The 15,564-nt window shown below is 36.9% G+C and overlaps 1 protein-coding gene across 3 annotated transcripts in view; it reads right to left on the bottom strand.

Annotated features, from left to right (window-relative positions):
- Positions 1 to 9,841, bottom strand: part of LOC121385393 (EGF-like domain-containing protein 2) — a 20,146-nt gene extending 10,305 nt beyond the window's left edge. The window contains exons 1-3 of one of the 3 annotated variants that reach the window (XM_041516062.1): positions 9,605 to 9,841; positions 3,125 to 3,187; positions 2,535 to 2,660 (exon numbers count right to left, since the gene is read on the bottom strand). In XM_041516062.1, coding sequence (XP_041371996.1) covers positions 2,535 to 2,660; positions 3,125 to 3,179 — 181 coding nt within the window. In that variant the 5' untranslated portion in view covers positions 3,180 to 3,187; positions 9,605 to 9,841. Of the gene's footprint in view, positions 1 to 2,534; positions 2,661 to 3,124; positions 3,188 to 3,440; positions 3,516 to 3,684; positions 3,801 to 9,604 lie in introns of those variants that run through there. The other 2 variants (XM_041516063.1, XM_041516064.1) reach the window with 2 other exon arrangements.
- Positions 9,842 to 15,564: the final 5,723 nt, after the last annotated feature.

The raw sequence follows: 15,564 nt of genomic DNA, 5'->3' as shown, positions 1-15,564 counted from the left end.
CTGAAATACAAAAACAGAAGAACAACAAATAGAATCGAATAAATCAAACAAACAAACAAATATCACATCGTAACACATCTTATGAAGGACGCACTCAACACATTTTATTTACTGTTATATGGCGTCAGACATTAGGTTAAGGACCACACAGATATTAAGGGAGGAAACCCGCTGTCACCACTTCATGGGCTACTCTTTTCGATTAGCAGCAAGGGATCTTTTATATGCACCATCCCACAGACAGGGTAGTACATACTAGCTAGTACATACTACGGCAAAATGTGGCAAGTTGACTGGATAGATTAAAATTTCATCACCGATCATCGGTTAAAATCGGTTTGCACAACCAATCAAATTTCGATTAAACAGTCAATTAGAATTAGCTGAACTTAAGAATAATAAGCATCATGCACCGATTATCGTGTACCGGCCTCGGTGGCACAGTGGTTAAGCCATTGGACTACAGGCTGGTAGGTACAGGGTTCGCAGCCCGGTACCGGCTCCAACCCAGATCGAGTTCTTAAGGGCTCAATGGGTAGGTGTAAGGCCACTACACACTCTTCTCTCTCACTAACCACTAACCAACTAACAAATAACCCACTGTCCTGGACAGACAGCCCAGATAGCTGAGGTGTGTGCCCAGGACAGCGTGCTTGAACCTTAATTGGATATAAGCACGAAAATAAGTTGAAATGAAATGATTATCGTGTTCAATGGGATAGACCCATAGCTAAATTTAACTTTTAATAATTATTTAATATACATGGAGTGTGGGGGTTTTGTTTTACGTACACATGAAAACAAACACAAACCCCAGCATATTCACATCAATTCCAATAGCTAAAAACAGGAAAACGAATTAAAGTTAACATTTTCCCACACAATCGATAATGGATTTTTATAATCAATAATCACATTGGTGCAGCCAAAACGATCAATGTTCGATTATAACTGATCACTGGAGAATCACTAAAAGACACACGAGTTGTACGAAGACAGAAAATGTGTCGACAACTTCGTCAGGATTGTGATAACCATTCGGAGGGTTCGCCTCAATGAAGGCGACTAGTTCCACGAAAGATATTTCAACAAAAATATTTTTGTGCTAGTACACTGGATTATTTAGTTGAAGGTATAATAGTCCAGTCAATTTAACACAAAACAATTTAGAGTAGAAATGATTTTTTTGTTGTTGTTGTTGTGGGGGGGGTTTGGGGGGTGGGGGAGTGGAGGGTCATTCATATTTTCACATATTACATGTTTATCTAGTATAAAACAATACAAATCCACTCCCAAAAGTGCGTGCTAGTGCTTTAGGGGTGCTTGGGGTTTTGTTTGTTTTTTTGTTTTGTTTTCTGTTTGTTTTTTCTCTCTTTTTTTTTTATTTTTTTTTTGGGGGGGAGGGGGGGGGTAAACAGTTGAAAAAAGTAAAACAAAATGTATAATTACTTTTGGAATATTTTAAAATAAATTTCTATTTTGATTATATTCGCTCTTCATTGTAATTGTCATTAAAGGGCATAGAAACACAATGTTGCTTTCTCGTGTTAAATAAGTAAAATTAGTAGTATTTGGAGTACACAAAATGCTTGCTTAACAAAATAATAATAATAATAAATTAAAGAAATTGAATAAAATACACACGTCTCTTAAAGTCGGGCCCAATTTGACAGAAATGTGACATATACGAGCATTTTAAAATGATTTGGTCCAACATAAAAAAAATTGGGCATCTGAGATAAAACATTTTGGTTCAAAATGGCAGAAAATGAAACGGCGGAAAATTGTGTAATCAAAAGTATTTAACTGGTATCCCAACGATATTTATAGAATTTTTATGGCATTAACATATATGTATATACCTTGATGTATTAAAATGTATGATGAAAATCGAAAAAATGTATATATATATGGTCAAATGGTGAAAAACAAGATGGCGGAAAACAAAATGGCGGGCATTTGTCATAAAATTTATAAAATCGACAACCAAGTCTTATAAAGGGCCTTATTTGCTGCCATAAATGCGAGAAAGAATCAAAGTTAAAGTTGGTTTTGTTTAACGACACCTCTAGAACACATTCGTTTAATTATCATCGGCTATATTTAATAAATTTTACGCATAATCTTAGAGAGGAGATCCGCTATATTTCTCCATTAGTAGCAAGGGATCTTTATTAAGCATCATCCAACAGACAGGATAGCACATACCATGAGGCGTTAGGCAAAGAAAAATGCAGGCAAAAGAGACATGTGATTAGGAGGGGAATGTACCACATAGTCAGGGCTATGCCAGTAATGGGAGAGAGGGAATAATTATAAAAAAACATATCAATATATGATCTTCATGATCTAAAATGATGCACTTTTACACACAACAGTATAGGATTTTCTTTAGTTAACTAAACAGGAACACGTTTAAACTAACAAAACATTTTCCCCTATTTTTTCCGGGCACATATGCCCCCGGCCCCTCTTTTCCCTGTATCCCCCGTTAGATACGACCCTGATATGTTTGGTGACAATGGCCACCTCACCAGCATGGATAGAGCAGTCGTCGCCTTGGAGAGGGGAAGGACACTGGCACGTTCCGTTTGACCTGACACACGTGGCGTCGGTTGGACACGGCTGGCTTGATCTTGTACAGTGAAAAGGTCCACATTCTGAAAGTTAAAAAAAAAAAATGTTTCACGACACCACTAGAGCAGATTTATTTGGGGTTAGAGTTAAGAGTTAAAAGTTAGATTTAGTGTTAGAATTAGGGTTAGAGAGAGAGAGAGAGAGAGAGAGAGAGAGAGAGAGAGAGAGAGAGAGAGAGAGAGAGAGAGAGAGAGAGAGAGAGAGAGAGAACTCGTTAGTGAAATTAAGAAGTATCCAAACGCGTTATACAAAATAGTATAGAGCACGGGCTCGTGTAATAAAACACAAATTGCATTTGTCCATAATCCGTATGCATATAACATAATTAATGTATAGATAGCACACGCGTACGGGGACCCATAGATGGAATCTTCTCCACTTATTTGCATAGAAAGTGATTACCCATTGCGGCTTTCCTATACGTATACGCAAACGGGATTATGAAATTCGCGCCTAATAAATCTGTTTATGAAATGTTTAAACTTACGTATGCCTGTAAGTACAGCAATGAAAAGATTCAGCCTGAAAAGGTAATTCTTCATTTTGTATCCTGTAAAACAAATAGGCACGACACAATAGTATTTAATTTAAAACAATAAATAACGTTTACACGCACACGCACACGAATACACATACACGAATACACATACACGAATGCACATACATGCATGCCTGCATACTTACAATGGTGCACATTAACACACACACACACACACACACACACACACTGGCACACACGTGCGCATTGGCACACACACACACATGCATGCATACACACATACATGCATACACACATACATTACCATTTCTTCCGTTTCTCTTTTTCTTTCTCTCTCTGACTCAGTACTTCTGTTGGTCTGTTGGTCTGTGTACATCTGTTTGTCTGTCTACATTTCTCTCTGTCTCTCTGTCTGTCTGTCTGTCTCTCTCTGTCTGTCTCTGTCTGTCTCTGTCTCTGTCTCTGTCTCTGTCTGTCTCTGTCTCTGTCGGTCTGTCGGTCTGTCCCTCTCCCTCCCCCTCCCTCTCTCTCCTCCATCCCTAACTTACCAAAGAAAAAACAAAACCATCAGCAGTAAATGTATCTCATGCAGGAAACTATTTGGCCCAGGTTCGTAACGCACGAGAAATCCAGGCTATACAGACACGGCCTTTTGAACAAGTCATATTTATATCATCACTTTGTTCGCGACATCCATCGTATAAATCAGTTTCTTTTCTGTTATGACCCAGTTACGCCAACAAACTAGGGCTGGATGCAGGGATGTTCTAGGGAGTGGGTGCAGCGTTAAAAAAAATTTGTTTTATTTAACGACACCACTAGATCACATTGATTAATTAATCATCGGCTATTGGATGCTAAACATTTGGTAATTCCGACTCGTAGTCATCAGAGGAAACCGAAATATTTGTTTCTGATGCAAAAAGGCATTTTATATACCTTTTCCCACAGACAAGAACGCACATACCACGGCCTTTGACCTGTTGTGGTGCACTGGTCGGAACGAGCAACGTTAACAAATTCATATATTATATTCAAAACTACATTAATACATGGACGTAGGAAGATGCCTGCAGCGACACCACTAGAGCATATAGATTTTATAATCATCGGCTACAGGATGTCAAACATTTGGTAATGTCGACATAATATATTCTTAGTTAAAGTTTGTTTTTGTTGAACAACACCACTAGAGCACATTGATCTATTAATCGGCAGCTTTTGGATGTCAAACATTTGGTAATTTCGACATATCGTCGCGTGAGAGCCAGAAGGTCGTAAGAGGCAGATACGATCTTTAAACGTCTTTTTTGCACATTCGGAATCGCCAGGCCTGATTACATATTGTCACAAACATTCGTAGCTGTGCCCCTAATAGCATCGCTTATACAGAAGGATTTCAATAGTCGTATAAACACATTGTATTTTTTACCAAAAAAATACACATTTTGTAGGCATACATACATATTTATATATAAAATAATATAATGTGCACATTGCAGGGAATGGTATGTAGCATCGGGTTACAATCGATAAAATTCTATAGTAAATGGGTAATATATGCATAGCAATAATATACAATATAATAACTTATTATATAAGATTTAGTGAAATATCTTAAAATATCAGTGAAATAAAAGTGTTATCAGTCACTTAGTGACGATAACACATTTTAGAGTGAACATTTCACTATTTCACTCTATAAAATGTGTTATCGTCACTGTAGAAAGTGTTATCGTCACTGTAAGAAAGCCGGAACTATTTTGCTGCTGGCATTTTAAAAATAAAGGTAAATTGCCAATAGTTATATAATAAATAGAACATTTCATGTTTTTTGTCAAATATAATTTATATCTCATCTCGGAACTTTGCAATTATATCACACTCGTCGCGCTTGCGCGACTCGTGAGATATGATTGCAAACTTCTCTCAATGAGATATAAATCATATTTGACAATACTTACACAATTTAATTAGCTGTTTTGAATTATCGCTGGACAGCAGTTGCGTTAATAATGTTGATGGTTTATTATAATAAAAAAACAGTTTAATATATTTATTGCTTATGTTACTGTAGAAAGGACACACTAGAATAAAATGATATTCGTCTTCTACTACATTCATATTGCACAGACTACAAATTCAAATATTCCTGTCAATATTGTGGTATTATCTGCCTGTTTTTATAAATAGATTATGGGAAAATAATCTATATTTACTCAAAATATGTTTGTATTTCAGGGCAATAAGTTCCTGAAGGTAAGGATGTAAGCAATAATTATTAACAACGAATTTGTATAACAGACATTTTGGAGAATTGTTAAATACAGCATACATAGATTGGATAAATTGATCAGTCATTCTCTCTTTGAATAGTGATATAAATGTATTGCAATTTTCTACATTTTGATTATACAAAATTATGTGACCAAAACCATTAAAGGGACATTTCTGAGTTTGCTGCAATTTTTAAGATGTTATCGACTAACAGAGACTTTTTAACGATTGTAATTACATATACTTTTCTGCCAAATATATTTTTCTGCCTAAAATATTAGTGGCTGTATATTAAACGTGTTTCGGATCGTTCTAGTATTTGTACTAGGTTAAATTTCATTTTATTTCCTAAAATATAATTGTTTCGTACATACAAAATTATTTGAAGACACAATCCAATTTTGGCTTCTTACTAATATTAAGACGACCAGAAAAACTTTGAATATACAGACACTAATATTCTAAACAAGAACATTATTTAATATGTAAGTTTAAACGTAGAAATATTTCAATAGTCGAAAACATCTAACAATGCAGCAAACTCTGGAATGTCCCTTTAAGTGATTAACATGTACGATAATAAAAACGTAAATGACACATACGACTTTCCTCCGATTTGCTTGCTGTCTTTTATGTGAACATTACTGGTTTTATGTGGTTGATACACCCTTTTTGAATACAGTTTATTATATAATTATGTCTGGCATAGGTCGTATGTGGCAAATACAACCCAGGTGCATTCTTTGCTATCTGTTCGTGACAGAAATTACAAATTCTAGGTACAATGGAGCATACATTATGTAAAAAAAATGTATGTGCATAAATCCTAAAAAAAATAATATGACTTTTGTTGTTGTGAGAGCCACGTGTGTCGTGGATAAACGTTTGATAAAGCTGTATCCTAACCGGATGCGGTATAGTGCTCACTGTTTCAGTATTTGATATTCAATGAACACCTTCATTGGAAATGTAAAGCCTATATCCTTCGAATGGGCTTCACTTGAACTCGGTGTATCCCAAACAAATGGCATGCTAAAATAGTTTCGTCCTTAAAGGATGTCAGCTTCAGTTTGCTTAACTATTCTGGTTTGTCTGATGCTGATAAACCAGGTATTACTGAAACAAGATAAGTACACCATATGGCAGCAGAACCAAGAACGTTATCTGCAAAGGACTCCCATGGTCCCAGAAAGACAGAAATTGTCATATACGACCTCAGCTTTTCTAATGACTCATCAAATAAATGGTTTATTTAACGACGCACTCAACACATAATGACTCATCAGGAACGAATATGTGCTCAAATTGTTTTTTGTATGGACAAGTCATCTGATTCTGATGCACCATCATCAAATAACGAACATGTAGCTTTATTACCAGATAAGGTCACACACAATCCTACATCAGGGGTGGATCAAAGAAAACAGAATACTTTTTTTTTCACTTGATTACTTTGATGAATTAATGCTTTTATTTATCATATTATTATTAACAAAAGTAAAAAAAATTTTTTTTACATCTTTTGTTCAACCGGTGATTTTATTAATACGTACTGTACACGTTTTCCTTCTTTTTTTTTCTTTTTTTTTTTTTAATGTTTGCTCCTAGATGTTTTCTATTTACAAGCTTTCTCCCTCTTTTAATTAACATGTGATTTGCAAAACTGAAATGTTTTAGAAGTGATGGTTCTTTCAGAATACAGAATCAAATTTAACTTGATATACTGTTGGTCATAAATGACGCATTTAAATAATAATGAATAATTGTTGAAACTACTACTTTTTACGCAAATAACTAAAACACCTAATATGCTATGAATATCGCAAATATACAAAGAAATCATAAATTTGTTCAGGTTTCATTGCCATTAAAAAATTTCGACATTTTAGCTACTAATGAAGAAAAACAGTTTTCCTTCATTATCTCGGCTTTTTAAAAATGAATTTTGATGCACTTATGTCCCGCAAAATGTTTCCATTAGTAGAAAGGGATATTTTATATGCACCATCCCATAAACAGGATAGCACATACCACGGCATTTGGTGTAGCACTCGTACACCACTGCACGACTGGAGTTACAAATAGCACTGACGGGAATCGATCCCAGACCGACCGGCTATATGATGTCAGATTTTCGGTAATATCGACATATAGTCTTAGAGAGGAAACCCGATATATGTTTTTCATTAGTAGCAAGGGATCTTTTATACGTACCATCCCAAAGACAGGATATCACATACCACGGCCTTTGATATACTAGGTGCGAATATGGAAAAGGGACTTTAAGTTTTAATATGGTATTTAACAATGTGGAAAATATGTATCTACGGTTTCCTGAATGTGCCTGCAATCTCAGGAATATATTATGCTATTATGCAGCTAAATGATTCCTTTACTTTCCTTTGCTGTGACTTTTCTGGTTGGGGCGAAGCTCATTGGTAGAGCGCTCGATTGAGAAAGAAAGACAGAAAGAATGAATGTATGAACGAATGAATGATTAACGACACTCCAGCACTAAAATGTCATCGACTATCAGTGCAAAGGAAGGAAGGAAATGTTTTATTTAACGACGCACTCAACACATTTTATTTACGGTTATATGGCGTCAGACATATGGTTAAAGACCACACAGATATTGAGAGAGGAAACCCGCTGTCGCCACTTCATGGGCTACTCATTTCGATTAGCAGTAAGGGATCTTCTATATGCACCATCCAACAGACAGGATAACACATACCACGGTCTTTGATATATCAGATGTGGTGCACTGGCTGGAGCGAGAAATAGCCCGACGGGGATCGATCCCAGACCGACCGCGCATCAAGCGAACGCTTTACCACAGGGCTACATCCCGCCCCGTTATGGAAACGAGGTCTAGTTCAATTGTTAAGGGTAGACCGGCTTCGGTGGCGTCGTGGTTAGGCCATCGGTCTACAGGCTGGTAGGTACTGGGTTCGGATCCCAGTCGAGGCATGGGATTTTTAATCCAGATACCGACTCCAAACCCTCAATGGGTAGGTGTAAACCACTTGCAACGACCAGTGATCTATAACTGGTTCAACAAAGGCCATGGTTTATGCTATCCTGCCTGTTGGAAGCGCAAATAAAAGATCCCTTGCTGCCTGTCGTAAAAGAGTAGCCTATGTGGCGACAGCGGGTTTCCTCTAAAAACAGTGTCAGAATGACCATATTTTTGACGTCCAATAGCCGATGATAAGATACAAAATCAATGTGCTCTAGTGGCGTCGTTAAATACAACAAACTTTACTAAAAACAATTTGTTACGGGTATTTCCTCGTTTCGACGTCACAGACCCTTGGTTCAGTCTGTTAATTGTAACTTCATCCAAATGTGTATCAGGTTTGTACATTAGCCAAACTTAGTGTCCATGTTCACGGGTTGAAACTACGGCATGCGACTTGAATTACACAAAGAGGTGGGCCGTAGTCCAGTGGTACAGCGCTCGATCCCTGTCGAGATCGATCCCCGTCGGTGTGCCCACTGGGCTATTTCTCGTTCTAGCCAGTGAACCACGACTGGTATATTAAAGGCCGTGGTAAGTGCTGTCCTCTCTTTGGGATGGTGCATAGTAAAGATCCCGGGCTACTAATGACAAAATGTAGCGGGTTTCCTCACTAAGACTGTTTTAGTGGTGTCAGAATTACCAAATGTTTGACATCCAATAGCCGATGATTAATAAATCAATGTGTTTTAGTGGTGTCGTTAAACAAAACAAACTTTAACTATAGTGTTTTCTGGTTAGGGTGTAGCCTCGGTGGTATAAGAAAGAAGGAAAGAAGGTAGAAACAGATAAAGAAAGAAAGAAAGAAAGAGATATTTTTATTAAATGAATGAATAAATATTTAACAACACTCCAACATCAATTGTTTGACATCCAATAACCGATGATTAATAAATCAATGTGTTTTAGTAGTGTCGTAAATTGGAAAGAAAGTAGAAACAGATAACGAAAGAAAGAAAGAAAAAACGAAAGAAAGAAAGAAAGAGGGAAATAATTTTTATTGAATGAATGAATAAATATTTAACAACACTCCAGCACTAAAACAAGATCTGCTAATTGGTGTCAAACAAGGGTAAGCAAGTGCATATTAACGATCAGTGTAAAACTAAAAGCCCGAACATTATAATATATACGTATATGATTACACCAAAATAAATTCGCCAGCTCACCTTACAGGAATCCTGTTCTGTGTTGAAATGTTACCACGATATGAGTTGGTGTCCACTTCCTTGTTAAATGTTTACTGCTCTGGTCTGTTTGTTGTCGAACAAAGAATAGGCTACATAGCATTGAGTTCTCCAAAGACCTGGATATTAACAGCTCACTGGTGAAAAATCAAGCGGAGCGGATAATTTTATCATGCTCATATACCAGTACGGTTTCGAGCATGTCTATCCCGGGTCCTGCCTCTGGATAGCCAGGGGCATAACTCGGGACAGAAATTATTACCGGGTCAATATTGAATATTACGGCCTAAAATTAATAAAGGAGGTTTTAATAAATTTTAAAGCGCATTTCCAAAACGAAAATAATAAAATAATATATTTAATTACTAATTTAGTTGCAAATTATGATCGGGCTTCCTGAATTAAAAAAATTAACATTACTAATTTTAAAATAATTTAGCCCTTGCGAGGAGGGGAGGATTGGTAGGAGAGGTTGGACCAGTGTCCCAGGAAGTTATTTAGTGGCTGGGATAGAGAGGGGCATCCATCATATCAGGAACATTGATGTGACCCGCTATAGCGCGGGGGGGGGGGGGGGGGGGGGGGGCGGACCCCCGGATGTGAAAGAACAAGCCTGTTTTACAGTGGATGACTAACCTCTAACAACTCACTATTAACCACTGTCCTCGACAGACAGTCGAGATAGCTGAGGTGTGTGAAAAGCGCACCATGTTAGAATCTTGACTGGATATATAATAATATAATATGATATATGATATGATATATGATATGATACGATACGATACGATACGATACGACACGATATGATACGATATGATACGATATAATATAATATAATATAATACATACTATATAATATAATGTACTGCACTGTAACGTAATGTAACGTAACGTAACGTAATATATAGAGAATTCGTCACGAGTATTTTTTAATATGGAAAATATCAGCCGAATCTTAAGTTAATCGGTATTTGACGAGGCTCTGCCGAATAACTAGACGAGATTGATATTTTACATAATACAAAACACGAGTAGCGAATTCTATTTATCTTATAACACTTCTAAAATAGCATTTTAATTCAATGTTTAAATCTCTCTACACAGATGTCATCTGCCATTGAAACCCATGTTAAATTGCCCAACTTCAAATGAAGATTGCCAATAGAACGAGTTCTCGTTGGCACCAACAACATACACCATTGCGAACATACATTATACATAAGCATTTATTTTCACTCCAAAATTGAGAACATTTCCGTCTCAGTTTTTAGCTATATGACCGCATCTGGCTGATCAATTTGACTCTCTCCTAACAGGGGCGAGATGTAGCCCAGTGGTAAAGCGCTCGCTTGATGCGCGGTTGGTTTGGGATCCATCCCCGTTAGTGGGCCCATTGGGCTATTTTTCGATACGGCCAGTGCACCACGACCACCAAAGGCAGTGATATATATATCAGGTTTATTGACTGGCATAGATATCAGGTTTATTGACTGGCTTAGATATCAGACTTATTGACTGGCTTAGATATCAGGTTTATTGACTGGCTTAGATATATCAGGTTTATTGACTGGCTTAGATATATCAGGTTTATTAAATGGCTTAGATATCAGGTTTATTAACTGGCTCAGATATCAGGTTTATTAACTGGCTTAGATATCAGGTTTATTGACTGGCTTAGATATCATGTTTATTAACTGGCTTAGGTATCAGGTTTATTAACTGGCTTAGATATCTGGTTTATTGACTGGCTTAGATATCAGGTTTATTAACTGACTTAGATATCGTGTTTATTGACTGACTTAGATATCAGGTTTATTAACTGGCTTAGGTATCAGCTTTATTGACTGGCTTAGCTATCGTGTTTATTAACTGGCTTAGATATCAGGTTTATTAACTGGCATAGATATCAGGTTTATTAACTGGCTTAGATATCGTGTTTATTAACTGGCTTAGATATCAGATTTATTAACTGGCTTAGGTATCAGGTTTATTGACTGACTTAGATATCGTGTTTATTGACTGGCATAGATATCAGATTTATCAACTGGCTTAGATATCGGGTTTATTGTCTTGCTTAGATACCAGGTTTATTGACTGGCTTAGATATCGGGTTTATTGACTGCTTATATATCAGGTTTATTGACTGCTTAGATATCAAGTTTATTGACTGGCTTAGATATCTGGTTTATTGACTGCTTAGATATCAGGTGTATTGGCTACTTAGATATCAAGTTTATTGACTGGCTTAGATATCTGGTTTATTGACTGCTTAGATATCAAGTTTATTGACTGCCTTAGATATCAAGTTTATTGACTGGCTTAGATATCAGGTTTATTGACTGGCTTAGATGTCAGGTTTATTGACTGCCTTAGATATCAGGTTTATTGACTGGCTTAGATATCTGGTTTATTGACTGGCATAGATATCAGGTTTATTGACTGCCTTAGATATCCGGTTTATTGACTGCCTTAGATATCTGGTTTATTGACTGCCTTAGATATCAGGTTTATTCACTGCCTTAGATATCAGGTTTATTGACTGGCATAGATATCAGGTTTACTGACTGGCTTAGATATCAGGTTTATTGACTGGCTTAGATATCAGGTTTATTGACTGGCATAGACATCAGGCTTATTGACTGCCTTAGATATCAGGTTTATTGACTGCCTTAGATATTTGGTTTATTGATTGCTTGGATATCAGGTTTATTGACTGGCTTAGATATCTGGTTTATTGACTGCTTAGATATTAGGTTTATTGACTGCTTAGATATCAAGTTTATTGACTGGCTTAGATATCAAGTTTATTGACTGGCTTAGATATCTGGTTTATTGACTGCTTAGATATCAGGTTTATTGGTTGCTGAGATATGTGGTTTATTGACTGCCTTAGATATCAGGTTTATTGACTGGCTTAGATATCAGGTTTATTGACTGGCTTAGATATTTGGTTTACTGACTGGCTTAGATATCAGGTCTATTGACTGGCTTACATATCAGGTTTATTGACTGGCTTAGATATCAGGTCTGTTGACTGGCTTAGATATCAGGTTTATTGACTGGCTTAGATATCAGGTTTATTGACTGGCATAGATATCAGGTTTATTGACTGGCTTAGATATCAGGTTTATTGACTGGCTTAGATATCAGGTTTATTGACTGGCTTCCAAATAATGTCAGTTGCGGGACGTAGCCCAGTAGTGAAGCGCACGCCTGATGCACGGTCGGTCTAGGATCGATTCCCATCGGTGGGCTATTTCTCGTTCCTGCAAGTGTTCCATAACTGGTATAGCAAAGGCCGTGATGTGTACTATCCTGTCTGCGGGATGGCGCATATAAAGGATCACTTGCTACTAATAAGCGGGTTTCCTCTCTATGATTGTGTCAAAATGACCATATGTTTGACATCCAATAGCCGATTATCAATAAATCAGTGTGCTCTAGCGGTGTCGTTAAACAAAACAAACAAACTCTCTCATTATAGACAATAACTTCTCTAAATCGAATACCTTTTAAAACCAGACTTTCTCTTGGTGCTGTGGGTGTTCGGTTTATGGGGGTTTTACTGCATTTTTCGAGACAAATTAGTTTGAATGCTTATTTCTTTTAATTTCTGGCTTTATGGGAAAGACATACTCCATTTACGATTAGAAACACACAAACAAATTACCACTGAAACAATTTTCTTCGCTGGCAATTACAAATAGTGATCGAAGGGAGATAATCTACTTTAAAAATTCAAAATACTTCAAAATAAATTTTATATCGTATTGTAAGGAAGTATCTTTTGGCTGGGTGGTTGTTGAATGATCAGACCTGATTCAATCACATACAGGGTGTTATATAGAGAGAAGTGGGAAAAACGATGTGACACAAAATTAAAAGAGCACATACAAACATAGACGTACAGGCTCCCAGTTTAGTAGGGGACAGGCCTATTTTTGCCGGAATTAAACGAAAATGCCCGAATCTGGATAGCAACATTTATTTATATTAACATTGCTATCAAATAGCTATATAGGGTTGCAAACGAATCACTACGCATTATACATGGATTACAACTAATTTTGCGGTTAGAATGTTGGAAATACAGGGTAAAAAGGTCTTAAGTTAGCACATTTTGCCCGAATATTAGTATATCTATCATTTTTACCCCAATATGAAGTTTTTCTCTAGAACGAGGGGGCAGCTACTATAAACTGTATAAGAGAATGCTATACATCTGTATTACACTGTTAAAATTGATAGCTTTCAATTACTGTCAAGGTTATTTTCAATGAAGAAATAAAACTTTCAACGAACTTTGTACTTGAAAATATCTAACCAACTAATTTAATATTATGTAGGTAGTTTTATTTTATACTAATTTCAGAAAAGTCAACTTTTATTGAACGACATTATAGAATAGTGTGAACATACACAAAACAAAGGTTCTTTCTTCTAAGTGGGAGACGCTTTCAATCAAAGGGAAATAACTGATAGATATCTATACAGAAGATGTCGGTAGATGGGTTGGGCGGTCAGTTGTTTATTGTTTTGTTTAGAGTTGGGTGTTGTTAATAGCAATGACATGAATAAAAGAAAGGAAGGAAATGACTACAGCTTAATAACACCTCTGTATTTTATAAACTATGACTATCTGGTGCTTATCACATTTCATTATGGTTATTTCTATAATTTGGCAACATAGACTGGGAGAGAGAGATAGGGGAGAGAAAGAGAGAGAGAAAGATAGAGGGAGATAGAGAGAGGGATATATATATATATATATATATATATATATATATATATATATATATATATATATTATATATATATATAGAGAGAGAGAGAGAGAGAGAGAGAGAGAGAGAGAGAGAGAGAGAGAGAGAGAGACACACACACACACACACACACACACACACATCATCATCAAATTGTTGAACTGGTTTATTTTACGACGCGCTCATCACATTTTACTCACAGTTATATGGCATCGGACATATGGTTAAGGACCACACAGATATTGAGGGAGATAACCTGATGTCACCACTTCATGGGCTAATTTTTCGATTTTTCGATTAGCAGCAAGGGATCTTTTATATGCACCATTCCATAGACAGGATAACACATACCACTGCCTTTGGTATGAGAGAGAGAGAGAGAGAGAGAGAGAGAGAGAGAGAGAGAGAGAGAGAGAGACACACACACACACACACACACACACACACACACACATCATCATCAAATTGTTGAACTGGTTTATTTTACGACGCGCTCATCACATTTTACTCACAGTTATATGGCGTCGGACATACGGTTAAGGACCACACAGATATTGAGGGAGATAACCTGATGTCGCCACTTCATGGGCTACTTTTTCGATTTTTCGATTAGCAGCAAGGGATCTTTTATATGCACCATTCCATAGACAGGATAACACATACCACTGCCTTTGGTATGAGAGAGAGAGAGAGAGAGAGAGAGAGAGAGAGAGAGAGAGAGAGAGAGAGAGAGAGAGAGAGAGAGAGAGAGAGAGACAGACAGACAGACAGACACACACACACACACATCATCATCAAATTGTTGAACTGGTTTATTTTACGACGCGCTCATCACATTTTACTCACAGTTATATGGCATCGGACATACGGTTAAGGACCACACAGATATTGAGGGAGATAACCTGATGTCGCCACTTCATGGGCTAATTTTTAGATTTTTCGATTAGCAGCAAGGGATCTTTTATATGCACCATTCCATAGACAGGATAACACATACCACTGCCTTTGGTATGAGAGAGAGAGAGAGAGAGAGAGAGAGAGAGAGAGAGAGAGAGAGAGAGAGAGAGAGAGAGAGAGAGAGAGAGAGAGAGAGAGACAGACAGACAGACAGACAGACAGGCAGAGACAGATTTAAGACAGAAATGGGAGTTAGACAACGGACGAGAGAGAGGGAGAGAG

This window comes from Gigantopelta aegis, chromosome 11 (genome assembly GCF_016097555.1).
Source record: "Gigantopelta aegis isolate Gae_Host chromosome 11, Gae_host_genome, whole genome shotgun sequence".
Taxonomy (NCBI): Eukaryota; Metazoa; Mollusca; class Gastropoda; order Neomphalida; family Peltospiridae; genus Gigantopelta; species Gigantopelta aegis.
The sequence above is the reverse complement of the archived record's forward strand: the minus strand, read 5'-3'. Positions and strand labels throughout refer to the sequence as shown.